The 27495-nt window shown below is 48.6% G+C and overlaps 1 protein-coding gene across 6 annotated transcripts in view; it reads left to right on the top strand.

Annotated features, from left to right (window-relative positions):
- Positions 1–27495, top strand: part of PCSK6 (proprotein convertase subtilisin/kexin type 6) — a 190256-nt gene that overhangs the window by 20202 nt on the left and 142559 nt on the right. For all 6 annotated transcript variants that reach the window (XM_060293711.1, XM_060293713.1, XM_060293712.1 and 3 more), the window contains exon 2: positions 26607–26711. In XM_060293711.1, coding sequence (XP_060149694.1) covers positions 26607–26711 — 105 coding nt within the window. The remainder of the gene's footprint in view (positions 1–26606; positions 26712–27495) is intronic.

Raw genomic sequence — 27495 nt, 5'->3', positions numbered from 1 at the left:
AAGAGTGTGCCTGGGGATGCTGGATTTTATCCTTTTCCCAAACTGTTTTTAGTCTTGACATCACTCAGGAGGGATTGCACAGAGCACTGACTCTCCTAATTCAATGAGCAAGAGTCGTAATCGGACTTCAGGCACAGGAGGGCAAGAGGTGGCTGTTTTCTCTTCTGCTGCTCTTCTTGTAAGAGCCAAATCTCCCCACAATGGGTGTTTTTCATTTTATCAGGCAATTTTGATCTGGCAGCTCTTGCAGTCAGAGCCAGTGGCCAAAACACAGACTGTAGGATCAGAAGAGCCGGGTTCTAATCCCAGCACTTTGTCTGCAAATTGGTCAGCAGTTGACGAGCCAGTTGACATCTCCGGGTGTCAAGTCATGCATTGATCTATAACGTATGATTGTAATAATCACTTTCTAAATAGCGTTCTCATCTGGCTGTTGTGAGTGTCACGGTGTGGACCTCAACATCTGCATGACTGAAAAGGGATGGTGGTTATTAGTGCAGCTGTGAGTGAGCCCACTGGACCAACAGATGCTCTGTGCAGGCCTCCCGCGTGGACACTGTGGCCACCAGCCCAGGGCCCACTCCCATTTACCAGCGCCTGCTGTAGCTTCTCCCCCACATCTTGCCTGGGTTGGTTCCATATTGATTTTGAAGGAGCTGTGGAATGCCGGGTGTTTGAGGCATCCTGGGGTCACAGTCCATCTTGGGGTGTGAGAGCTGAAATATGAAATGATCAGATTGCTACAATTTAATTTAAGCGGTAATCTAAAAGCTCCCCTGCTGCGAGTGGAGAGTGTTCATTCTGCTGAGGGATAAGACAACGTGCCACCAATTTCAGAGCATCGTGGGACAGTAGCTCGGGATGCATTCAGCTGCTAAACAAGAAGGTGGTGCCTGAAACAAAGGCTCACACAGCACGTCCGGAGATGGGCCCTCCAGGGTTGGCGCGGGACCTATCTGTGTCTCCCTCCCCTTCAGGGCTTACGTCCAAGTTCCAGGCAGGAGACAGGGCTGGGGGCAAAAGGTGGAAGGGTGAAGTCTTTCCCTTTTTATTCAGGAAAGGTCACCTTCCCCAGGGACTTGTGCTGACAGCTCATGGGATAGAACTATGTCCCTGGCTGGCTATGCTGGCTACAAGGGAGTCTGAGAAATCAGGATTTTAGATTCTACAACCTCTACAGAAGAGGCGGGTAGAAGAGAAAGTGTTGGAAATTGAGGTAGTGTCTGCCAGCCATGCATCACAATGGCTGTAGTACGCTTCTAGTGTCTTATGGAGGATCAGGAAGGAGGGGGTCTTGTGTTGTAACAAGAGAGAAACCGCTTCTTAAAGTTGCTCAGGGTAAGCAGCAGTTCAGGGAAGGGCAGGCTCTGACTTAGCTGCTATGGGAACACAGAGAGCACCAAGGAGGCAAGCTGGTCTCAGGACTTGCTCTCCAGCCAGGGAGACACCTGCACCAATAACCAACCAGTAGAATGTGGTAAGTTGGCTGGGAGGAGTGGAAGTGATACTGGAGGACTGGGCAGTGGGGGATCACTTGTACGTTCCAAAGGAAAATACTGAGGAAGACAATGATGATGATGATGATAAGGGTAATGATGGTGAGGATGACGATGGTGATAAGGATGAGGACAGTGACAATGACAAGGATGGTAAACGCTTATTGGGCCAGAAACCGCTCTGCATGCTTGATCTCATTTACTCCTTACAGCCACCTCCTTACCACTGTTAAAAGATAAACCAAGGCATATTGAAAATTTTAAGAATTTATTTGAGCAAAAATCGATTTGAATCAGGCAGTGCCAACAGGAAGTGGTCATTAACGCTGTACAGACAGGAGCAAGACTTTTATAGGGGAGACACAGAAGCAGAGCAAGGAAGCGATTTGATAGGCTGTAGCTGCAGCAGTTGCCTTATTTGGGAAAGCCTAGTTAGCTGTTCCTGATTGGCTGTCCTTAGGTTGTGATTTCTTAACCTTGAGGCATTTACAAGCTTGGGTTTGGCTGCTTGTAAATGCAGGCTGCTAAGGCCTTAGAGCCACCTCAGCCTAATGGCCTCCTCGTGTGATTAATTTAACCCCACCCTGCCCCCACCTCTCCAGCCCCACAGGGTAACCGCTGTCCAAACAGTGCATGTAGCACAGGTGAAGAAGACATGCTTAGACAGTACCTTGCTTCGTTTCGCTTTTGAGCTCTCTAAAAATGATATACTGTGTGGTGTTCTGGGACCTCCCCCTCGGCCCCTTTACATGTTTCTAAGGCTCAGCCACATTGTAGCCACAGCCCCAGCTTAGCTGTGGTTCATTTATTTTCACTGCTATACAGTATTCATTGGCCAACAAATCATGATGTATCTGTCCTTCTCCTGGCAATGCATGTTTGTGATTTTTACTAAGAACATTGTTGCTAAGAACAGCCTTGTGTGTGACCTGTGGTGACCTGTGGTGCGCATATGCCAGAGTTTTTCTTGGGCACATGCCTAGAATTGGGATGACGGGGTTTATGTGTACTGGATACCAGTGCTTTATCAGTTACAAGTGAGGGAAATAGTATTTCCCAGTTTGTGAATTTTTTAAAAACTTGTGTACGTGTCTTCTGATTAAACAGGAGAATTAACTTTTACGTAATTGTATGTATCAATCTTTCCTCTTTTTTTATAGCCGTTTTATTAAGATGTAATTCATGTGCCGTGTGATTTACCTATTTAAAATATACAATTCAGTGTTTTTAGTGTATTCACAGGGTGTGCTACCATCAGTGCAGTCAGGTCTAGAGCATTTCATCACCCCAGGAAGAAACCCCACACCCACTGGCTGCTGCCCCTCGTCCCGTCCCCACTCCCCCAGCCCTAAGCCATAACTCATCTGCTTTCTGTCTATAGCTTTGCCTGCTCTGGACATTTCATAGAATGGAATCATACAGTAAGTGGTCTTCTTTGTGTCTGGCTTCTTTCCCTTCGCGTGTTTTCAAGATGATTTTGTAATATGTACCAGTACTTTATTCTTTTTATTTCCAAATATTCCACTGTATGGATATACCAATATATGGATATTTTATTTGTCTATCAATTGATGGACATTGAGGTTGCTTCTACTTTTTTGGCTCTTATGAGTACTGCTGCTGTGAGCATTTGCATGGAAGTTTTTGCGTGAGTGTGTGCTTTCACTCCTTTAGGATAACATTGAGGAGTGGAGCTGCTGGGTCACTTGGTAACCCTATGTTTGACCTATTGAGAAACCACCAGATTGCTTTCTAAAGCGGCTCCACCATTTTACAGTCTCTCCGGCAGTGTATGAGTCTTCCAGTTCCTCCACATCGTCATCAACACTCGTTATTATCTGTCTTTTGTACCCATCCTAGTGCTGTTCTGGTTTTGGTTTGTGTTTCCCTGATGGCTGATGATGTTGAGCATCTTTTCATGTGTGTCTTGGCCTTTTGCATGTCTTCTGTAGAGAAATGTCTGTTCCAATCTTTTGCCCATGTATTGTTTTGTCTTTTATTATTACATATTTTAGATGCAAGTCCATACCAGATAGGTGATTTCCAAATACTTTCTCCCATTTTGTGGGTTATCTGTGCACTTTCTTGGTGGTGCCCTTTGCAGCACAAAAGTTTTTTTTTTTTTCATCCATTCTTTCTCTGGCTTTTAGTTGGTATGTTTAGGCCATTCACATTTAAAGTGATTGCTGATATCAGTGGCTTAATATCTACCGTGTTTCTAATTGTTTTCTGTTATATTTGTTCTCCTTCCTGCTTTTTCTACATTCTCTGATTATGATGGAGCCTCTTAGATAATTCTGTTTTATCTCCTCACTTAGCTTATCAATTATAGTTCTTTAAAAAATTTTTAAGAGATTTCCTTGGAGTTCACAGTATGCACCGTTAACTAATTTAAGTCCACCTTCAGATGGACTTCATGGGTAGCGCAGGTGCCTTGTAACAGAGTATTCCCAATTTTCCCACCCCCTGCCCCTGGTGATGCCAGTCTCTTCCTCTGTGGATAGCGCTTCCTCTGCTCTCGTTGAAGAAACCCTTCCTTACCTGAGGTCAGAAGGCTCGCCCAGGGTATCACTCAGCATCGCAGAAGGAGCAGACAGCACCACGGCCCTTTCTTTATAATAGCCCCAGCCCCCCACCCCAGAGCCAAAGTGGGGCCATGGCCATTCCCTGGCGTGCCTGCCAGGCTCTGTGTTCTGGAGCTGGGAAATGACCCAGCAGGGGCCCTCGGGGGCACTGGACACAGCGTCAGGCAGACCTGGTCCATGAACAAAATAAAACAATACAAGGAGCGTTTACATCAGTCAGAGACCGGACCCGTGGGCCACGGTGGCATTTCAGGGATGTGGGATCAGTGCAAGTTCAGAGCTCAAGTCTCATAGCTGCCAGGAGGTCTGGATGCCCCTCCCGCAGTGCACCGCCACCGGGAGGGGGCTGCAGGAGCCTGGGGAGGTGTGAGGAAGGGCTCTCCCCTAAAGGCACCCAGTCTTTGTGTGCTTGTTGCGGAGCTCTGGGTCTGGGCACTGAGATACTGGGGATCCCCACTGCAGGGCTCTGCAGCAGCGGAGTAGGTTTCGGCTTCTCTGTGGCAAGAGGCTGCCCCTCTTTTCCTGGGTCTCACTCCATCTCTTTGCTCAGGGTCATCATCGCACCTACCTCCTGGCCTCCATCGGCTGTGCCCACCACTGGCGTCTGCCTCTCAGAATCCCGTGGTTCCCACTGAGAGGCGCTGGAGCAACCCTTGGTCACCTGCCTGACAGAGAGGACGGCCACCTGGAACCCTTGAAGGGTGCTGCCCTGCCTCCCCCAGGCACCTTCTGAACTCCTTGGTGAGAGGTGGCTGAGCAGGTTTCAGAGAACAGATCCCTCCAACATTCCTGTTTCCTGGGGTACCCACTGACCACCCACAGCAGCATGTTGGACCCTGCAAGAGATACAGTTGCTTGGACCCCACTACGGCCCTGCTCGATGAAAACCTCTGTGGGTAGGCCCAGCCGTCGGGTGTGACGAGCCCCTGGGGACCCAGCGCCCTCGAGTCTGGAGAGCCACTGCCTCACGGGCATCGGTAGTTCCAGCATCCTGACCTCACCAGCCATCAGATTTGGTTCACTCTCTATGTTGATCGGCCAATCTTACCAACTGTAAACACACCCTGCGAATCTGAGTTACACATTACACACCCCGTTTGTGGGGAAAGCACCCGTATCTGCGAGTCTGGCTCTGTCTGGACCATTTACATCCCATCTGCCTGCTCTCGCGTGGTCCAGGCTCCTGCTGGTACATACTGGCTCTCTCCTCCCAGGGTAGCTCCTGGATCCCTAGGACGCAACTCATTTTGCGGGTGTAGGTGGCGAGGGGTGTGGACTGGGTCCTGAGGAGAGAGACCCCCCCGCCTGCTGTGAGGCAGTAGCTTTTCTTGCAGAGGTGAGCCTTTCCCCTCACAGTTGGTGGGAGGGTTGTTTCTGTAGATCGGGCAGGTCAGTTCTCTGTTGCAGCCAGTGTCTGCCTGGCTCTGATGGGCCCTCTTCTTCCCACCTTTCCCAACTGTTACTTACCTAGGAGTGTTGTGCGTTTCAATTTTTTTTTTTTTTTTTTGACTCTGGAACCTTAAAATCACACTCTGGGGCTGCCATGGGGGGGAGGGCCTTCTGGTTCTCCACATGTGTTCTTAGTTACTGATTCTTAGCTTTTAATTTCTCTTTTCCCCCATGTGTGCTCTCTAGGGTCATAAGCGGAATCGACCCAATTTTACAAGCTTTGCAATCACATTTGCCACGGCCCCTGTTCTCCCAAGGCCCCACCTCCTCCTGCACTTCATCCCAGTATTATTATGTGTAATCACGGATGCTCTGGATTTGCGTGTAATCCAGTGCTGTGGATTACCCTTAGTCACACATGCACACACACGTCCCCAGCAAGGTGGTTATCTCAGTGCTCCGGAAATGTATGCACAACCCAACCCCAGTATCCCATTTTGAGGGTCTATTTTAGGATCACTTCCAGTAACAATTACTTTATCAGTCAGGGTCTCAGCAGGAAAGATTAGGCTACTGTGAGGAGGGTAAATAGATAGACTCACCTTTTCCAAAGATGTGGGTGGACTGTTAACAGCAGAGTTGCCTTTATCCCATGGCCCTGAAGGAATAGGGAGGGAAAAGTGGTGGAGCCTGGGAGGAGAGATGTCTTCGACCAGGTGCCTTGAGAAGAGCAGTGACTTTGAGGGAGACACGGCAGCCTGAAGAGACCCCACAGGGAGCGTCAGGGGAGTAAATAGGACAACTTCACTCTCTCCGTCCTCCCTCTGCTACCTTCCCAAGGTTTTCCAGGGCCAAACCCATCCTCAGCCAGAGAGCTCGCTGATGCAGTCCTTGTTACTGGGGCTGAGAGCCGGGGGTGGGGGGGGGGGTGGGGGGAGGAAAGTATTCAGTAGATTTAGGGAGTTAATTAGAAGCTATCTGGCCCATTCCCGTAAGTTCTAAAAGCTTTAGTTAGACTTCTCACACTTAAGTGCTTAATCTGACTCCAGTTTGTTTTTGTATTTGATGTGAAGAAGGGATTTAACTCCCCCCTACCCCATGAATTTCCCAGCATCATCATTTGATAAGTCCCTCATTTTAATTGATGTTTCCTGATAAATCAAGTTCTGTATTTGCATGAGTTTTTCTCTTTTCTGTTCTGTGAGTTTATCTGTCCTTGACCCAGTGCATCACAAACTTTCATACTGTAGCCTTATAATAAGGCTTGATATTTTGTAGGACAAGTCTTATTCTTTTTCAGGAATAACTAGGCTATTCTTGGCCCTTTGTTCTAACATGTTAACTTTGAATCAATTTGACAAGTTTCACAAAACAAACAAACAAAAACCCTGTTTGAAATTTGACTGAAATTTTATTTAATACATAAATCTGTTTGATGTATTTGTTATATCTTTATGATATGGGGTCTTCATGTCCATGAACATGGTATGTCTATTTATTTACGTCTCCCTTAATTTCTATTAGCAAAGTTTTATAACTCTCTCTATATAGGACTTACACATCTTTTGTTAAGTATATAGGTACCTTAAGTTTTCTAACATTCATTGCTAGTATGTAGAAATGCAATTTATTTTTAAAAAATACTGTTCTTATATCCAGCCACCTTGCTACAAACTCCCTTATTCTTTCTAATAATTTGTCTATAAATTTGTTATGGTTTCCTAAGTAGATAGTCATATCACCAGTGAATGATGGTAGTTTTGTTTCTTCCTGATCAATATTTAAGCTATTTACTTATTGTTGGTGATGTTGGACCTTCAGTATAATGATAAATAAAACATTGGTTATTTGGACATTCTTACCTTGCTCTTGATTTTAAAGGGAATACTTTCAATATTTCCTTGTTAAGATTGATATTTGCTATTTGTTTTTATAGATAACTTTTTAACAGGTTAAGAAAGTTCCCTTTTCTTTCTACCTTGCTAAGAGCTTTTTATCATGGGTTTTGCATTTTAGCAAAAGTTTTCCTGCATCTCCTTTAATCTATTCATGTAATGAATCACATTTATTGATTTTCTAATGTTAAAATACCCTTGCATTTCTGGGATAAACGAAACTTGGTCCTGGTGGACTACCCGTAAAACTTACAGTCCTGTTTGTGTGATAGAAAAGATGTTTAACTACTGCTTCAGTTTCTTTAATGGAAAGCCTGATGTCTTGTATTTCTTTCTTTGTTAGTTTTTATAATTTTCCAGGGACTTGTTCATGTTGTCTAAGTTTTCAAATTTGTTAGCTTACCATCATTGATAGTGTATCCTTATTATTTTTAAATTCTCTGCTTTATCTGTGGTTATATCTCTCCTTTCGTTCTCTTCTTCCTAGGTTTTGGCCTTGTTTATTCTCTTTATTATAAATTTATTTTCAATTTTTGCAGAATTCTCCTAAATTTATCTCCTTTCTTCACTGGTTTATTTATTTTTAAAAATTTTTAGTAAGACACTTAATCTCTTGAATTTTCAGTGTGTTCACTTCTAATTGGAGCACCTAAGGTTATACATTTCCCTTCCACTGTCATGTTCACTGATGCTCCTAAGTTGTTGTATGTAGTATTCATTCACTCATTCCATTCTACGTATTTTAAAATTCCCATTATGGTGTTTTCTTTGACCTATGAGTCACATAAACATGTTTGTTAATTTCCAAGTGTGTGGGATTTTTGAATCCCTCTTTACATTACTGACGTCCAGCTGAATTACACCGCCGTCAGAGACTGTGTTGTCTGGGAGATCAGTTGTTTGATGCTATAGCAGACTTGCTTTTAGCCCTGGTCGTGGGTCAGTTTTTGAAAATGTCCTGTGTGTCTGGAAAAGAGTGCTGTCCTCTGTGGTTGGGTGCAGAGCTCTGAGCCCTCTTGAACACGCCTCTGGATAGAGCTGCTCAGACCCTCTGCATCTCCGTTGACTTTTTGTCCACGCGCCTCTCTGCTCTCCGGGGATATCTCTGTGCCTTGCGGCTTCTGGAGTTGGGGCTCATTAAGGAGAAACAGGTTTGGGCTGACCGTGGACGATGAGGAGGATTCTGTCCGATGTGGGGGGGCAGCTGGACGAGAGCAGCATGAATACTGGTGGGAGGAGGGCCAGAGAGAAGGGGCAGTTTGGGGCAAGGACCAGAGGCCCTGGGAAAGGCCTATTTTAAGAAGAGAGGCAGGAGAGAGTTGTTGGAGGGCTAAAAGAAGGGAACCCACAGGAGGGAGAAAGCCGAGGGGCTTTGAGCTGAGTGGGCCTGTGCTGTGGTGGAGGGTGTCCTCTGGTCACTGAGAAGCCCGGCAGTGCTGAGGGTCTAATGTCATGACAGCTTGACCGGGCGGGAAGGATGCCCTTAGCTGTGCCGGGGACTGGAAAAGCAGGATGGCTGAAGGTGGGAGGGACAGGCAGTGTATGGTTCTAAGGACAACGTGGTTGAAACAGTGGCCCCAAAGGACCGGGCTGGGGTAGATGGATGGGGCAGGATGGACCAGTGATCGGGGCATCCAGGTCATGATGGACGGGAGGGGAGAGTCGTGGCGAGGGAGGGGTTTGGGTGTGGGGGCCTGGCTGGGAACGTGCTCACGGTTGCTGGAATGGGGGGGGTGGTCTGGGAGAGAATTAGGGGAGTGTTGAGGCCAGGGTGTCAGGAGCGTTGTTTACCAGGGTGTCAAAGTCATGTGTCAGTGGCAAAATGGTGATGAGAGGAGGGTGAGCCCATTGACAGTGGCATGAGGAGTGTAGCCAGGAACACGTGGTGGTGGGTGGTATGGACTCAGGGAAAGGAAACTCGGGTCGGCCTGCAGGCGATCTTTCCTGGGAGGGGCCTACGGTCACGTTTCTGAGAGTGAGGAAAGCCGTGAATAATCAGGTCAGACACCAGGACTGAGAAAACCAGGACACACACGGTATACTGGGGGGTCCCAGGCAACTGGAGGCTTTCAGCTAAGATGAGGCTGTGTACGGAAATACCAGACCGGTAGAGGGATGTTTGTTTGAGGCTTTTTTTTAATAAGTTTATTTTGTTTTATAAATTTATTTATTTATTTGTTTTTGGCGGTGTTGGGTCTTCATTGCTGCGCGCCAGCTTTCTCTAGTTGCGGCGAGCAGGGGCTACTCTTTGTTGCGGTGCGCCGGCTTCTCATTGCGGTGGCTTCTCTTGTTGCGGAGCCCGGGCTCTAGGCATGCGGGCTTCAGTAGTTGTGGCTCACGGGTTTAGTTGCTCTGCAGCATGTGGGATCTTCCCTGACCAGGGCTCGAACCCCTGTCCCCTGCATTGGCAGGCGGATTCTTAACCACTGCGCCCCCAGGGAAGTCCCTGAGGCTTTTTAAAAAAGTGGTCAACTGTGGTAAAATATGTGTAACATAAAATGTACTATTTTCACCATTTTTCAGTGGACATTTTAGTGGCATTGGGTACATCGACACTGCGGTACAGCCGTCACTACTGTCCGTCTCCAGAGCTCCTTGTCTTGCAAAACTGAAAATTTCTATCTAGTAAACACTAACTTCCCACTCCCCTCCCCTTTCACCCCTGGCAACCATCATTTTACTTTCTGTCTCTATGAATTTGGTGACTCCCAAGTGCTTCGTAGGAGTGGAATCTTACAATATTTATCTTTTTGTGACTGGCTTATTTCACGCAGCATAATGTCCTCAAGATTCAGCTGTATTGTAGCAGGTCTCAGGATTTCCTTCCTTTTCAAGGTTGAGTAATATTCCGTTGTGTGGATAGAGCACATTTTGGTTATCCATTCGTCTCTCAGTGAGCACCTTTGGCTCCTGTGACTAGTGCTTCTATGAACACTGGCTTACAAAGATCTCTTTGAGATCCTCTGTTTCTAATTCTTTTGGGGCATATACTCAGAAGTGGAGTTGCCAGATCATATGGTAATTTTATATTTACCTTTTAGAGGAACCACAATGCTGTACCATTGTACATTCTCACCAGCAGTATACAAGGGTTCAAATTCCTGCACATCCTCGACAACACTTGTTATTTTCTGCTATTTGGGTTTTTTTTTTTTTTTTTTACAGTAGCCATCCTATCTGGTGTGAAATAGTATTCCATTATGCTTTTGGTTTGCATTTCCCTAATGATTAATGATGCTGAGCATCTTTTTATGTGCTTATTGGCCATTTGAATATCTTCTTTGGGGAAATGTCTGTTCAAGTCCTTTGCTCATTTTTAATCTGGGTTTTGTTATTGTTGAGTTGTAGGAGTTCTTTATACATTCCGGATATTAGCCCCTTTTCAGATATATGACTTGCAAATATTTTTTCCTATTCCATTTTTTGTTTTATTTTTAAAATTAAAAAAAATTTTTTTTTTGATTGCACCACAAGGCTTGTGGGATCTTAGTTCCCCGACCAGGGATTGAACCTGGGCCCTCGGCAATGGGAGCACAGAGTGCTAACCACTGGACTGCCAGGGAATTCCCCTATTTTTAAAAAATAATAGGGATTCCCAAGGGTTCAGTGAGAGGAGTTAGGAGCAGGGCTGGGTGAGGACATTCAGGGGGTAGGGGGTGGGGAGAGGGGACCTGGAGGAGGCTTGGGGGTGTAGAGTGCGTGAGCAGTTGGTGTCTGAAGCTGGGGTGATTCACCCACGTGGGTGCCCAGAATGAGGGAAGTTGGGCTGTCACATTACATGGCAGTGGATACGGCTGGCGGTGGATTAGGGGGTCCACACGCGCGGCTTCCCCTGGCCCGCAGGTGTGATTCACAAGCCCTTCCAAACTCTGGGATCTCCAGGTGCCCGGAGCAAGGTGGTGAAGGCTTCTTTGACTTGGGGGCAGAATAGCCTGTCAAAACAAGTTGCGTTTTAGTTTCTTTTTCTGATCTTTTCTTCTTTCCCAAAGCCTCTCTCCCTTGGCTGAGAAAAGGCACACGTGCAGCCATTCTGGTTGATGAGGCCTGCAGAACCACAGCAGAACTGCTGGCGGTAAATAACCAGGCGCAGAAAAGAATTCTCGAGGAAAGTTCCATGGCAGGTAGGGGTCATCAAATGAAATGGAAGGCAATTTGTTTCTCTCGAGGTGAGGCGCATGTGGAGGAGTGATGTAGAAGCTGACAGAGAGCTACCAAAAGCTGCTAAACGTAGCTTGGATTTGGGGAAGAAAGAGGTTTGAGAGGTGATGTGTTGAGTAATTAGACCATCGCTGAGAATCTGAGTCACCATTTGACAACATTCACGTCTGTCGTTGTCACTGGGGAGAAACATCACAGAGCAGAGGTCTTTGAAAGGAGCTGATCTACAGAGAACTCCCTCCAGGCTGCTGGGTCTGTTCCTCTCGGGGAGACCCCTGAGAGGGGTATGTGCTGTGAGATGCAGAGCAGGGCGGGGGGCCCTAGAGGTGGGAGATGGTCCCCAGAGGGGGGAGTGAACTCAGAGGGTGTGGCAGGCGAGCCAGGTCCCACGGTGGCCCAGGGGTGTGTGCAGCCCCCCAGGTGTATTTTATTCTAATTAGAATGCTTTTAGAAAATTGGAATAGTTATTAACATTTAAACATTGGGAGGAACTCTGCTCAATATTTTGTAATAACCTAAATGGGAAAAGAATTTGAAAAAGAATGAATATGTGTATGTGTCTAACTGAATCACTTTGCTGTACACCTGAAACTAACAAACACTGTAAATCAACTATAGTCCAATATAAAATAAAAATTACAAAAAAATAAATGTTGGGAGATTTCAGATAGGAATTTAAGTTTCCAGCTTCTCTCTTTCTTTTTTTTATACCATTTTATTCAGGAAAAAGAAATTCAGTGCTACCTACTTTTTAAAAATAATTTTTTTTAAATTGAAGTATAGTTAATTTACAGTGTTGTAAATTAACGTCCCTAATTTATTCCTCCCCCGCTTCAGCTTCTCTTGAAAAACGGAAGAGCAGGTCCCTTCCTCACAGCGAGACAAGGAGGGAAAGTGACCCCAGAGCACCTGTGTCCTGTTGGGTCTCGGGACAGTTGCTCCCTTTGCCACAACTTGGCTCTCCCTTCCCCTTTGCCCATCATCCTCTGGCAGGGGGGCAGGTCCTCACTGCTGACCCAGCTCTGGAAGAGAAGCCGCTGGGCCCTGGGAGTGCAGGTGTGCGGCCGCGACCTTGTGGGTCACCCGGAAAGCCCTGGACCCCGTTCCCCTTGGAGGAGACGTGTCATCTGTGTTTGCTGATGCGGGTGTGGAAGTACCAGCTCTAGGCTCCAGTGAGTGGTGATCATAAATCAGACAGAACTTCACAGAACCCAGTGAGCGAGTCACCCGGAGTTTGTCTTTACAGACTTGTGAGCATGAATGATGACAGAAGCATGAATTCGTTTTACAGAACTGAAAAAAATGGCTCAGCCTGGGATTGATCGTATATTGCAACCTCATTTTATACGAGTGGATGAAAATAAGAGGGACAAGAAGTTAAGTCGTAAGTCCATCTCAGGGACATGAAACATCCTGAGGATGCCCGGACAGGGCGGGCAGCGTGGGGCATGCATGGAGGCCCCCAACCCTGCGGGTTCCCACGTGCCCCCAGCGCAGACCTGGCCAGTCGCGGATGGGGAGTGTTCGCACTGGCCTTTCTGGCTCTGTCTAGGTGGGATTATTTTCCCCACAGGGACCACTAATAAAGAGGTGTATGTTTATGGGTTTTTTAAAAATCTTTATTTATTTATTTGGCTGCACTGGGTCTTAGTTGCGGCCCGCAGGATCTTTTAGTTGCAGCATGCATGTAGGATCTAGTTCCCTGACCCGGGATTGAAACGGGCCCCCTGCATTGGGAGTGCGGAGTCTTAACCACTGGACCACCAGGGAATGTATATATATGTTTTTAATTGAAATCAAAGGGCAAATGGGATTTGTTACCTAACTAACTTTGCAACTGGCTTTGTTGCAAACCATTTTTTCCCTCCCAAAGTGGGATGTATATTATTTCTTACAGAAATAATATGAAAAAAGCTACTTGAACGACAGCCTGCCATGTGTCAGGCCAGGCCCCATTCACATGTGTCGTGCCTCATTTATCCTCCCAGCAGCCATGGGGGGGTGGGGTGGAGGTGTACTGTTATCCCATTGCCTGGAAAGGGAAATGGAGGCAAAGAAAAATTAAGGAACTTGACTGGAGTCTCTTTTCAGTTAAATGGAGGAGCTGGCCGGCGGCCTGGCTCCAAGGCCACAGTCGCAACTTGGAGTCCCCCTGCTCTCCCCGTCCCAAGTCCATGTAAGGTGGTGACCGGGGTCCCTTTGCTGTCACCTCCCTGCCCTGGCCCCATCTTTCCTTGAAAGCGCGGTAGAGAAGAGGTTCTCTCCACTAGTAGGACGCCAGCCTCTCCAAATGTGGGTCCCCGTTTCTGTCTTAGGGAGTATTTGGGTAGCTTGTTGCTCAGAGATGAGATCTGAGTGCCAGCCGGGCAGGAGGGCTTCCTCTGGGGCCCTCCTCGCCCTGCTCTGCGGTGCTCACTTCTGGGGGCCTATCCCCAGAGGCAGGTCCTGAGTCGCGTGAGCCCTGCAGGACCCCAGAGCCTGGAATAGCGCCCAGCTTGAGAGCTGCTCAGAGCCTTGTGGGGAGAGTGGAGGCATGAGCGGGCAGTCGTGTGGGTGTGTCCGGGGGTCAGTAAACACAGGATGGTAGCTGAAGGGCAGCGCCCCGTGTGGGAGGCGTTCATCCAGCCGTCAGTCAGTCGTGTGCACAGTCTTAGTGAATCGTGGGCAGAGGTGAGAGGGCTGACAGAGAACAGGGTAATCTGTTTTGTCCCGCTTTCCTTTCAAACAGCGACTTCTCACCTACAGATTAGTGCTTTTGAAGTTCTACTTTGAATATGAAAGTTCTGTTGAAATTTTTTATGGCCAAATATTCCATAAACCATAATGTTAACATGAAAGGGGCAGAGAGAGAAGCTGATCCAGCTCCTCCCGAGACAGAGTAGAAACGGAGGCTGGCAGCCACCGCGGTCCCCTGACCCCTTAATGCAGCAGCTGCGTGAAAAGTCCCAAATGCCGCAGTAAAAGGGCCCAGATGGAAGTAGTTGTACGAAGCTGTTTTAGTTTATAAACCAAGATGTGCTTTGCAACCAGGTGAGGGTGTCACGCGAGTTGGGTGTTGGTGAAATCATGACAGCTGACTCCCCAGCAACTTCTTCACTTTGAACTGCTGGCGGGGGGTTGAGTCACAGAAGCCAAAGGACAGTGCGTGCTTCTCTTTCCATCTGTTCTTAATGGGCATTATTGAGTTTGGGCACTGACGTGCTTGGACTGAAGGTTTCCGTGAAATCTAAACCTCCTGTCTCAGCAGGGCCAGCCCCTGAGAGGCCAGCTTCCAGGGTGGGTCGTGGGGCCCCTGGTCAGCAGACCTTCAAGGCTGTCACTTGGGATGGGTGTCAGGATATAAGGAAGCTGGGGTGATGGGCTCAGGTCCCTCCCTGGTGTCTCTTTTCCCTTTAGGGGAAACCACATAACTGAGAGGGACATAGGATGGGGCTGAGCTGACTGGAGCCCAGAGTAGTTAGTAATGACAGCCGAGCAGCGTCACTGGGCTCTGTTTCTGTCCTGGGCTCTTTGGGGCTGATGGCATCTCCCCATCTCAGGCCTCCACATGCCACTGTCCTGGGAGCTGAGGTCCCCAACACCCAGCGTGACACCAGAGAGGAGCCAGTTTTAGGAAAGGGGGGGCAAGAATGTAGAGGAGATATATTTTTTTAATGGCGGTAAAATATACGTAATAAAATTTACCATCTTCACCGTTTTTAAGTGTCCAGTTCAGTGACATTAAGCACATTGCTGTGCAGCCATCACCACCATCTCCAGAACGTCCTCATCTTCCAAGAATGGAACTCTGTCCCTCTCAGACACTAACCACCGCCCCCAAGTCCTCACCATCTGCTTTCTGTCTCTGTGAATGTGACTGGTGCCTCAGATAAATGGAATCAAACAGGATTTGTCCTTCTGTGTCTGGCTTATCTCACTGAGCATAACGTCCTCAAGGTTCGTCCGTGTCGTAGCAGGTGTCAGACTGTCCTTCCTTTTTTAAGGCTGAATGATAGTCCCTTGTATGCATAGAACACACTTTGTTTATCCATTCATCCATCGATGGGCACTTGGGTTGCTCCAGCTATTGTGAATCATGCTGCTGTGAACATGGGTGTACAAATATCTGTCCGAGTCTCTGCTTTCAATTTTTTTTTTTTTTTTTTTTTTTTTTTTTGCGGTACGCGGGCCTCTCACTGCCGTGGCCTCTCCCGTTGTGGAGCACAGGCTCCGGACGCGGAGGCTCAGCGGCCATGGCTCACGGGCCCAGCCGCTCCGCGGCATGCGGGATCCTCCCGGACCGGGGCACGAACCCGTGTCCCCTGAATCGGCAGGCGGACTCTCAACCACTGCGCCACCAGGGAAGCCCCTCTGCTTTCACTTTTTTTGGGTATAAGAGCTATTTATTTTTAAAGAGGAAAATTTTGAAGATTAATTTCTCTAAAATACTTTTTAATTTCCCTTAGCATAACTCCTCTCAAATGAGAGTTTTTGATACTAAAGTTTGAATTTTAAACATCTTTTTTCATAAGGACAAAAATCTTTTTTTTAGCCGTGCCACGCAGCATGCGGGATCTTAGTTCCCCAACCAGGGATTGAACCTGTGCCCCCTGCAGTAAAAATGTGGAGCCCTAACCACTGGACCGCCAGGGGAGTCCCTAAAAATCTTTTTTTTTTCTTCATACCTTGTAGCCTCCTGACCTGCCTTAGTCAAGTTGCCCCAAATTGCAGTCCAGCACTGGCCCTTCTTTCTGGGGAGCTTGGGAGGGGGCTGGTAGGACCCAGATGGGCCCTCCCCAGTTTCCTTGGGTGCTCAGGGGATCCCCGGCATTGCTGGCCCCCCAAAGTGTGCTATGCGTGGCCATTGTGCTGAAGGTCATGGACATCTTTTACTCCACTCACAAGTCTTTGCTAAGAGCAAATCTGGGCATGTCTGTCCCAGACTGTCTCTTCCCTGGCTAATTTTCCAGATGAGAGTTTCTGAAGATAAGGCTCTCCCCCTATGTCTTCCGTACTCAGCAAGGAAAAAGTCAGCAGCAGGCCTCCTAGAGTGGGGAAAGTCCAGACCAAATGTCTAGATCCCCTGTCGCAAGGACCACGGGCTGCTTGCAGCCCACAGGTGTGTTTCAGGCGGGCCGCACAGGGGTGTTAACGTTTTAGAATTAGTGCCAATGTAATATTAAAAACTTGCAAGAGCTCATGTAGGATCTGAATGTTGGCTTCTCTGGAAGATTTCCAGAGATCTAGCAGTACTGAGTTCCTGACTCTTTATCCACCCATCACCTCCCGGTTGTGGGGTCCCTGCCTGGGCCCTGTGGGCGTCCAGGGTACCTCTCCCCACTGGAGACCAAACATTGCAGAGCGGTTAGCAGGCAATGGGGACACACGGGGTGAACCCACCCTCACCATCAAATCAGCCACGTGGGTGATGGCTTAGAAATCTGGCAAAATGACTAATTCCGGACAGCCATAAAGAAACCCTTAACCAGTAAATGGCTTGAAATGAAAAGCTTCAAAAAGGTTGTAGAGTTTTTCAGATGTCTGTTTGTGAATATTAAAGGTATAGGTTGAGGCCAGATGTATACGTTAACTGTCCTCACCTGAAGCTAGACGATTTGGCTTCGTGACTTCAGGGAAGAGAAAATGCAGTCTGCTAAGTAAAAATTAATGATTTTTCAGGAATTTGTAGGAAGTTGGGCAGCTTAATTGCACTCTTTGGGTGGATACACGTTGAAGAAAGCAATCTGAGGAGACTAGGAAATTGTGTAATAGCCTTAACTTGGGTCAGAATTGTAATTACTGTAGTAACAGAATGTTGCTGTGTGTATCTGTGACCGAAATGGGAAGCAGGATTTTTTTAAAATGCTTTTGAAAGTAACAACAAAATGTCCATTCTCTCTCTCTGGACTTCCTTAATTATAAATACCATAAATACCAAGTAACTCACTGCTGGCTAAATATAGGTTCAGTGGCCATCTATATTTATAACTTTCTAAAGGTGGAAGTCACCAGCGCCAGGCTGAATTAATTTGGTGTGTAGGTTTTTATAGGCTCTAATTAGTTATGTTTTTCTTAAGCAGACCCACTGGGATGAATAACATTATATAACTGAACTCTGTTTGAAAGTGACGCCCGTCGCTTTCAAACATAGCCTCTCCTCCAAGAGCCAGAGCCCTTGAAGACACAGGCCCTGTAGACCAGGAGTTCCGGAAGCTGGCTCACTGTAGCTGTGAGCAGCGGGGCTCAGGACATCTGTTTCCATCCAGGGGCAGGCAATGGGAGTGATAAAGTGAATACTTTTTGCAAAGTCAGAAGCCTCATCTGCAGCCCACTGGCTTCTGAGGCCTTGAATTGGGACACTTTGTGACTTACCAGCTGTTCCCCTGAGGCAGATGCCACTGTGCTGGCCTGGGGAGGTGGGTGGCATCCCCGTGGACTGACCAAAGTATGTGCTTGGCCATCCCCCACCCCCACCCCCCACACCAAAAGCCAGCTTGCTGACTTGAGGGCTTACAGCATTGCACCTGCATCTGAGGTCACGTCCATTGGAGGCCTGAGTGGGCGGGTGGACCTTTGGAACCATCAGATGTCATTTGGGGTGGGTCCGGCATGCTCATCGGTGACTTTGCTGCAAAGCAAACGTGATAAATTAGATGAGGTTCTGCTCCTCTGTTCCCAAGGCTCTGCAAAAAACACCAAGTCATCTTCTTTTCCTCCAGGCAGGCAGGGTGCGCCCCAGCTGGCAGCACCCACGGATCCCTCCTACCTCACACCTGCCCTGTGTAAGCAGGGAGGTGATCTGAAGCTGGCTGTACTCACACTGACAGGAAAAAACAGGACAAGAGAGGCTCTTTCTGTAAACACCCCCAGCCCAGGCCTCTCCCCCATCACACTTGGCTTTTGCCCCTTCCTTGCTGGGCTCTGCAAGCTGTTTACACTCCTGCCCACCTGTGGTCACTGAGATGCTTCCTCTCCACAGCCGGCCACTTGGAGGGAGTGCAGAGCCCTGCACCGCCGGCCTCGCTCAGCCCCGTGTCCCCGTGACTGGACGTCAGAAGGGCCGGCTCGGGTCCCGCCTGGGCCACACAGCTGATGGGCGGTCGGCCTGCCTCCACAGCCTCAGGACTGTCCTGGGAGGGGGCTAGAGAGAGCCCAAAGGCAAAACAGCTGGGAGGCCTGGGGTCTTGGTCACAGCCGAACTGGACAGCCCTATGTAGGTGGACAGGGGAAGACATGTGTCCTTCCAGTGTCACTCAAGGTCTGTTCATTTCACCAAACATTTCTTGAGCTCCTGCTGTGCCCCAGACGCTGCCAGGGCCTGAGGATTATACAGATGACAGTTTCTGCCTTTGAGGAGCTTAGCGTGGAGGGAGGGAGGGAGGATAGGCTGTGATGGGTACATGTAGGCAGACCTGGGCCTGGGAGGTCCACGAGGGCTTCCTGGAGGCAGTGACAGCTGAGGTGATGGTTCAAATCAGAGTCGGAGGTGGACTTGTTGGTGTGAGGTGTCCAGCATGTGCAGGCTCGGGGGTGTGAAAGAGCATGCGAGGGTCCCTCAGACACCGCAGCGTCGCTGGAGAACAGAAGGTGAGGCAGGTGAGGCCAGGCCTGTGCTGGAGAGCTGGCCTGGCCTGGTTGTGGAGCATTAGTGTGCCCCGTGAAGGGCTCGGGCTTCATGCCCCTAGAGGGGGCAGAGCTGGCATGGCAATGGCAGTGTGATGGAGTCTAGGAGGCCAGCAGTGCCCTGCCCCGGTCCAGGCAGGGCGGTGGTGCTGCCTGCCCTGGAGCGGGGTCAGTGGGGAGCAGCCAGGCTCGAGAACCTTTCAAGAGGTCGCTTTCAGAGGGTTTGATGGCTGGATGCGCGCGGAGGACGGTGGTGCCTCACCAAGATGAGGGATTCCTCGGGAGGAGGAACGGATCTGTGTGGAGGTGAGGGCAGCAAGATGGTGTTGATCTAAGGATGGATGCTCTGGTTGTGGCTGGGGTCGTCTCACCCCAGGTGGTCTGCTGAGAACAGGAAGGACTCAGCCCTTCCAGCACACCGTGCTCAGGGCTCCAGGCAGGGCCAGTGGGGGAGTGCCAGGCAGGAAGGGGAGGAGGGTAGGGGCCTTCTCCTGGAAAGGGCTGTCCTCAGGGTTTGACATGATCCGTGGCTGCAGCTCAGCGTCTCCTGGGGATGGGTTTCAGAATCTACATGCCCAGTTGTGTTCCAGTCCTCTAGAACCAGCACCTCCATCTGGGGGCAGGTCTGGCCCACAACAGGTTTGCTCCAAGCCTCAGATGCAGAGGTTCTGAATTAGGGTGACCTGCAGTGGCCCTGGAGGTCCACTCGGATGTGAGGGCTGTGGGAAAACCAAAGACTTGCCTGGTTGCATCTCAGGGCCATTTATGTGTGAATCTTGCATAAACACACACAACTATATACACACAAACATAAATATACACACAAATGTGAATACACAACATGTGTATATATACACACACACATCTGTGTACACACACATGCAGTCATACATCTATATACATACATACATACATGAATACACAGACACACGCATTTCCATGCCCATCCATCCACACACACACTCACACACAGACACAGTGCAACAGATGTGTGCGTGGACCGTAATAGTGTCTGTGCCGATTGCTGCTGGAAGGAAGGAACGTGAGCCCCGTGAGGCACTGGGCTGTGTGTGACCGAACTGCTGCCGGGGACCAGACTGAGACGAGTGGGATCCCCATGGCAGTTGCTGCACGTGTGTCTAGAGGCAGAGGGGCGGTGGTTAAGGGTGTGAACTCTGATTCACCTCCTGACTGTGCTGCGTGGTGGTGGGGGTTGAGCGAGTCACTTGACCACTCTGTTAAGTGACGCCTCTGTTTCCCTGTCTGCAAGATGAGGGCGCTCCTGGCACCTGCCTCATAAGGTCGTTGCAAGAATCAAGTTAATGCATCTAGACTCTCAGCTTGCGGCCTGGATGCTGTTCTTGTTATGAACCAGGAGCCCCCAGCAAAAGTCGGGGTCCTTAGTGGCTGTGAAAAGGAGGAGGGGGACTTGCTGTTCCCTGTAACTCTATACCCTGTTTACCGTCCAGATTTTATACTGAGTGCATATATGACTAGGTTGTTTTTTATTCTTTTCATTTATTTATTTATAATATTTATTTATTTGGTTGCAGTGGGTCTTAGTTGTGACAGGTGGGCTCCTTAGTTGTGGCATGCATGTGATATCTGGTTCCCTGACCAGGGATCGAACCTGGGCCCCCCCTGCATTGGGAGCTTGGAGTCCTATCCACTGCGCCAGCAGGGAAGTCCCGGTTTTTTTAAAAGTGTCTAAAAGAGCAGAGGTCCCCAACCTTTCTGGCACCAGGGACCGGTTTCATGGAAGACAGCTTTTCCACGGACGGGGGCGGGGGTTGGTTCAGGCGGTAATGCGAGCGATGGAGAGCGGCAGAGGAAGCTTCGCTCGCTCTCCTGCCGCTCACCTCCTGCTGTGCGGCCCGGCTCCTAACAGGCCTGGGGGTTGGGGACCCCTGTAACAGAGGAATCTGTTAGAGAGAAACCACATCCAGCTCTCCTCACTATGGGTTCTTTGATCTCGTTTCTTCCAATGTTCTGGCTGAGAACTCTTAGCGAGATTTTTAACGATGTTCTAATGATGTTACCAGTTTTATCAACTAATGTGTATAATTACATATCAGTGTCGAGTGAAGGGATGGGAGCATCACAGACTCAGCAGATTGTTCATTTTCTGTAGTGGCAGGCTGAGAGAATGACTCTAATTAACGCATTGTGAAAATATGAAGGATACGAAAGAGAAAAAGCATTTATAGAAATTTTATGTCGTGACCGACACTCCCCTCCCACCCACCCCCGAAAAACACAACAAAAAACACCTCGCAGACTGGAGACCAGATTCATTGAGGAAGAACAGATTGAGGTTCTGGGGGTTCAGCGCTGAGCAGGACTGGTAGGCAGCCTGGGAGGACGGAGAAGAGCTTCTATTCCGTGCTCCGGAGGAGGAAGAGGAGGCTGCCAGGGCCCTCGGGCAGCAGGGCTCTGTTGCAACCGCCGCCCCCGTGTTGACGGAGCAGGTTGCTTAGGCGCTGGCTGTGGAAGCGGTGCCCAGAGCATGGGCGTGGTGGCCAGGGGAGCACAGCAAGGCCAGGCCGAGGGACAGCATCCAGGATGGCCAGGGCTGCCGAGCCAGGACGAGCGCCTACTTTAATGTCAATGCAGATGCCAAGTAAAAATGAGAATGTTTTCTTTTTTAAACATCTTTTTTGGAATATAATTGCTTTACAATGGTGTGTTAGTTTAGAATGTTTTCTTTCTTAGGGGATTACCCTGAATTTAAGACGTCTTTGTGCCAACCCCACCTTTTTGTCTATTCTTCTGCTTCCCGCTCTTGTCAGTTTGACCCTCAAGCAGCAGCAAAAGTGTAGCAGTAGTCCTGAGCCCTGACTGTGTAGCTGTTTGTCATTCTGTGTAACATTTCATCCCCTGTTTGTCTGTGGGCACAATGCGGAGAATTGGCTCAGGAATTGGGAGACCCTGAGGGTAACGTTGGGCTTAACCCCGCTGGGCCTCAGTCTTCCCATCTTTAAAATGGGGTCATCTCCGTGGTTCCTCCCCCCACCCCTGTCTGTGAGGCCAGAGGACAGTCAGCTGTCCCTCGTGTTTAACCAGGCCAGTGGCCACGTCCCCAGAGTGATCTGCCCTCCTGTCCTCTTATCTCACGAAGGTACCTGGAGAGCTCAAGGGGCAGCTCCCAAGTGGGGAGGGCATAACTGGGGTTGACACGGCTGTGGTGGGGGAGGTGACAGGGTGGGCAGGGGGGACGGGGCAGGAAATGGCTATGTCGTAAATGCCACGTCATCCAAGCTGGGCTGTGTCCCACTTGCAGTCAGGGCACCCGCCTCCTGCTCTGCCATCCCTTGATCCTTTCCAACCTTCTGCCTGTCTCGGAAACCTCATATTCCTGACCCAGGCCTGATGCCAGGGGGCGAGCTGGGCAGAGGGCAGCACAGCGTGAGTCAGACAGACAGGAGTGACCCGGGGGGCATCAGACAAGGATGGTGCTTGGAGAAAGGGCAGCTCAGTGACTAGGTAAGATGCCGAAGGCGCTGGCCTTGCAGCTGCACTTGTGTTTTTAAGCAGAGCCCCTCGGTGTGTGGACTGGTGGTCCCCAGCCCTTAGAGAAACCATGTCCAACCTCAGAGACTTTGGTGGACTCCCTAGACACACTCAGCAACAAATGCTATAAATCGCAGGTTGGCAGACATTTTCTGTAAAGTCCACATGTGACGTGTTCTAGGCGTGGGGGCCAGAGGGTCTCTGTAGCCACCACTCACCTCTGGCATCACAGCATGAGAGCAGTTGTGGGCAGAAGGTAAGTGGACGCTGGTGGCTGTGCCCCAGTAAAGCTATATTTATAAAAACAGGAGTTGTGTGTATGTCCAAAAGAATGGAATGCAGGGTCATAGACTGATACTTGCCTACGTGCTCAGAGCAACGTGATTCACAGTAGTCAAAAGGTAGAGGCAACCCAAGTGCCCATCAGTGGATGAACAGATAAACGACCTGTGACTTGTACACACAATGGAATATGATTCAGCCTGAGAAAGGAAGGAAATTCTGACACCTGCTACAGCATGGGTGAACCTCGAGGACATCATGTTAAGGGAAACAGGCCAGTCACAAAAGGGCAAATGATCCTGCTGAGACAGCTAGAGTTGTCAGATTCCCAGAAACAAGAAGCAGATGGTGGGCGCCCGGGACTGGGAGAGGGGGAGGGGGAGCTCGTGTGTAACGGGGACAGAGTTTCAGTTTGGGAAGATGAAAAGATTCCGGAGGTGAAGGTGGTGACGGTTACATGACAGAGCGAATGTGCCCAGTGCCCCTGAACTATACGCTTAAACATTGTTACAATCATCAGTGTTATGTCTATTTTACCACAATTTTAAAACTTAATGTAAAAAACCAGAACGTAGACCAGATTTGACCCATAGGCCATCGTCTGCCCGCCACTGCTCTGAATGAGTTAGTACTTGATAACCACACAGTGTAGCCACAGCCTTCGGGATATTATGTTCATCCAAGCTGCAGAGGGTGCCCAGGCCTCTCACAGTATCTGGATTCCCTCCTGAGCATCTGGGCCCTGTCTTCCTCCTTCCTTCCTTTTCCTACCCTTGCAGTCATTCCAGCGTCAGGCAGCCTTTTCTGTCCCGTGCCCTGTCAGGCCTATGTTTGCCTGACATTCAAATCTTTGGTTTCAAGGAAGGAAGGTGTCTCTCCCCATGCTCTCACACTGGCTTCTGGAGGGGCAGAGGGTGGATGGAGGTGCACAAAATCTCAGGGGGATCTGGAGGGCCGCTTCCAGATTCCTGAATAGCCAGTGACCCAACTCCCTCCCCTTTTTTCCTGAGTCAGATTCCAGCTTTTCCTGCAGCTGGGCAGGAGGGGGGCCTTGGCTGGTGTCCCCTTCTCCCCTGCACCTAACCCTTACCCAGACCCTCCCCCTCCCCAGATTCTAACCCTAACCTAACCCTAACCCAGGCCCTCACCCTCCCCAGATCCTAACCCTAACCCAGACCCTCAGCCTCCATGCTGGGCTGGATATAAGCTTCCAAACAGGTGTGGCATTGGCCATTGCTGCCCTCAGGGGCAGTTGGCTGGGTCAGGACTGTGAGAACCATCTGTTCTTCCCTTGAATTGCTCAAAGAGAATGACTCCTGTCAGCTCAGACCCTCTGAGCCATTGCTCGGGATGTAGCTGGATAGGGGCAGAGGCAGGGGCCTGGGTGGCCTTGGGACTGGCCTTTGAAGAGAGGCTTGGCTGCTCTGAGGCCAGGTGCTGCCCTGAATGGCTTCCAGGGCTACCCTGACATGGGTCTGCTTAGGGTCAGCAGCTCTTCAATTAATCCATCCCCTTGCCAGCAAATTTGATTCAACTCTTAGTTTCTCCATGTCCCTCAGTGGAAATTGACTTGAATGCCTGGAGTTAAAAGACCAAAAGTTGTGAAACATCTCCCAGGGAAGGTAGCAGCTTATAAGCAAACATGCTGATTAAACATTGCTGTAAGTTAAGACTCCATTATTGCTAAATAACAGCTCTGGCTTGTTCTAGGAGGAGCCCTTTGACATACATAACAATTAACTTTGTTGAAGAAGTGAGCAGTTAACTGTAGGAGGAGGAAAAAAAGTGCTTTTGTGCAAAATAGGGCAGAAATAATGAGGTTTATGATGGTAGAGCAGTGTCTTGAGGTAGGAAATGAACTGAGAATCATAATTGCAGAAAACTATGTATAGAGCACTTACTACCTGCTGGGCACTCAGCTGGCTCTTTATATATGAAGAGCTGTACCTGACTCTGTACATATATATAGAGAGAGAGTCTTGGAGCAGCCCTTAAAAGTAGTAGTTAGTTTTCTCACAAGGAAACTAAGACTCATGGAGGGTCTGAAGCCCAGGTCACCCAGCAGGAATGGTTGAGTTGAGGTCTGTCCTAGACCCAGTGAAGGATTGAAGGAGCCTTGGAGAAGAGCCAGAGAGAGAATCCCAGCTCTCAATACGGCCAGGATTTCTCGAACACCCACTAGGTTCAAGGCACTAAACTAGGCACTGTACAGATGATACCTGCTTACCCTCATGACGATCACGGTATTCACTGTTCCGTGCTTGTAAGCGACAGAAACACCCTGGAGCAAGCTTAAGTGAACAAGGACGTTCTTTATTTCAAGGACAAGTGGGTGTCTCTAGAAGCTCAAGAACAGGATGCATCCAGACTGCCAGGCTTTCTGGCAATGAGCGCTGAGGGCTGTAGTAAAGTGGGCTCTCTCTGTGGATACTTGCTTGATCTTCTTGTGGAAAGATGTGGAAATGGCCACTCAGAAGCTCCACGTCCCTCCAGGTCTCTGCCTGGGCCGGTCCACTCTGCTGGGGATATCTTGTAGCAGATGCAATGTCTGTGAGTAGAAGGTCTTGGTGAATTGGGTGGACATTAGTCCTACTTAAACAACTGCATGGGGTAAGCAGTTTTATCCCCATTTTACACGTGAGGAGTTGAGATTTGCAGGAGATGAATCTTGCATGAGAGATCACACGATCATTGGCGGTGAAGGGAGTGGGCAGGGCTTGGATTAGGTCTATCTGACTGGAAACCTAGGCTCATCATCACATCTGACTGCTCTAGAGGACAATTCACCCTAAATTCACTCTTTAATCAGACGCTGGAAAAGAAACTAGGATGGTTTAGCCTGAGAAGGGCAGCGTGAGAGTCTATATAGTATTTGGTCAGAAAGCTCTCCTCTTCAGTTAGAAAGCTCTGCTGTCAAGGATGGTGACCAACCAGCTGTTTGCAACAACCAGTGGAAGTTAGAACGAGAAGCAGGTCTTCTGAGAACAGTGTCCTTATGCTCCAGGGTCGTGAGATACGAGAGCAAGTCGGTGCTGCGGGGAGTGGCCAGCGGGAGCAGCCCATCAGAGGGCCACATTCACCGCCCCTCCACGTCCCCTCCAGGCCTCAGGCTGAAATCTGTCCTGACAAACCACTGCTGGCAGAAAACTGGGACACCCTGGGGGCTTGGATGTTCTCAGCTGACCTTTCCGCAATCCCCAAGCAGATGAGTCCGAGTGTTTGCCTTGGCTCCCTTGTTGCACTTGAGAGTGAATGTTCATTCTTAGATATTTCAGTTTACCCATGGGGTGGAAAGGATGGAGTTTGTTTATAAATGAATATTTTGGTGTAGACCTGACTTGACACTAACTCAGCTACTTCAGGGATGCTTGACCCTAAATGAACATTAATTCATGTCTAAAAAACTTGGCCAAGATAATACAAACTTTAAGTAATATGACCTCATCGCAAGATTTGGGGAGTGTGTGCTTCATTGGAAAATACTACCTAGTGTTGTTTATCCAAAAGGAGTCTCTGAATCGACCTTCATGTTCACAGACGCTGAGTCTGCCAGAGACTTGAGTGGGGAAGTGTAACCAAGGGTATGTTTCCTTTGGGAGCAGGACGGGCCTCTCAGAGGAGGATGTTTGTGGGATGCAGAATTTTGAAAGACTGTATTGACTGGTGATATCCTGCTTCTTGTTTTGCAGATCGGAAACCTGGAAGATTACTACCACTTTTATCATAGCAAAACCTTTAAAAGATCAACCTTGAGTAGCAGAGGCCCTCACACCTTCCTCAGGATGGACCCCCAGGTACAAATCTCTGCTCCCTATGCAGGGTGCTTTTTTAGGGCCTAGGGTACTGTTTGCTTATTTTTTGGGTCTGTGGTTCTGAAAATGCCTGAGTCTGGATTTTAATGGGATTCTAGATAGCCTTTAGTTTTCCATATCCACTTGGAATAAAACAAGAAAGATGTGCAGCTGCATATCAGACCATCTAAAGGCTCCAAATATTCGGGTTCCTTGGGAGACTTGGGAATTTAAATTCTTGACTTCAGTTTGAAGTAACAATCAAATGACTATAGATCTAATATTTTAAATCTTTAAAGATCAACAAAATACACAGTAGTCAGAGGCGATAAATGTGTGAATCTTACCCATAAAGGCTATGCAATTCAAGCTAGCGTTTTTATAATGAAATTAGAATTTGGACAAGTGGATGTTTTTGTGATTGTCATAACACATATCTTAATGGTTACCATGAACTTAAAAACCTGGGAAGTAAATATAACTCTTTTTTCCTTAAAAATTCCTGTGATCTCTGAGATGAAAACAGATGTAATTTGAAAAGAGGCTGACATTTTTAGTATAGTTCATATTTATTGGGTGGTTAATTATACTTTCTTTCTGCATAGATTTTAGATTAATATTTGACAAATATCAATCAACACTTGGTAAGATTAAAAATGTCAGATGGTCAAGTGAGCCTTTGATGACTTCATTCATTCACCAGGTGATTTTGGAATACCTGCTATGTGTCACGCTGTGTCCACAGCAGGGCTGTCAGAGTGGATGGTGGGGCTGACAGTCTATAGAA

The sequence above is a fragment of the Globicephala melas genome, chromosome 2 (assembly GCF_963455315.2).
Source record: "Globicephala melas chromosome 2, mGloMel1.2, whole genome shotgun sequence".
In the NCBI taxonomy this organism is placed as follows: domain Eukaryota; kingdom Metazoa; phylum Chordata; class Mammalia; order Artiodactyla; family Delphinidae; genus Globicephala; species Globicephala melas.
The sequence above is the reverse complement of the archived record's forward strand: the minus strand, read 5'-3'. Positions and strand labels throughout refer to the sequence as shown.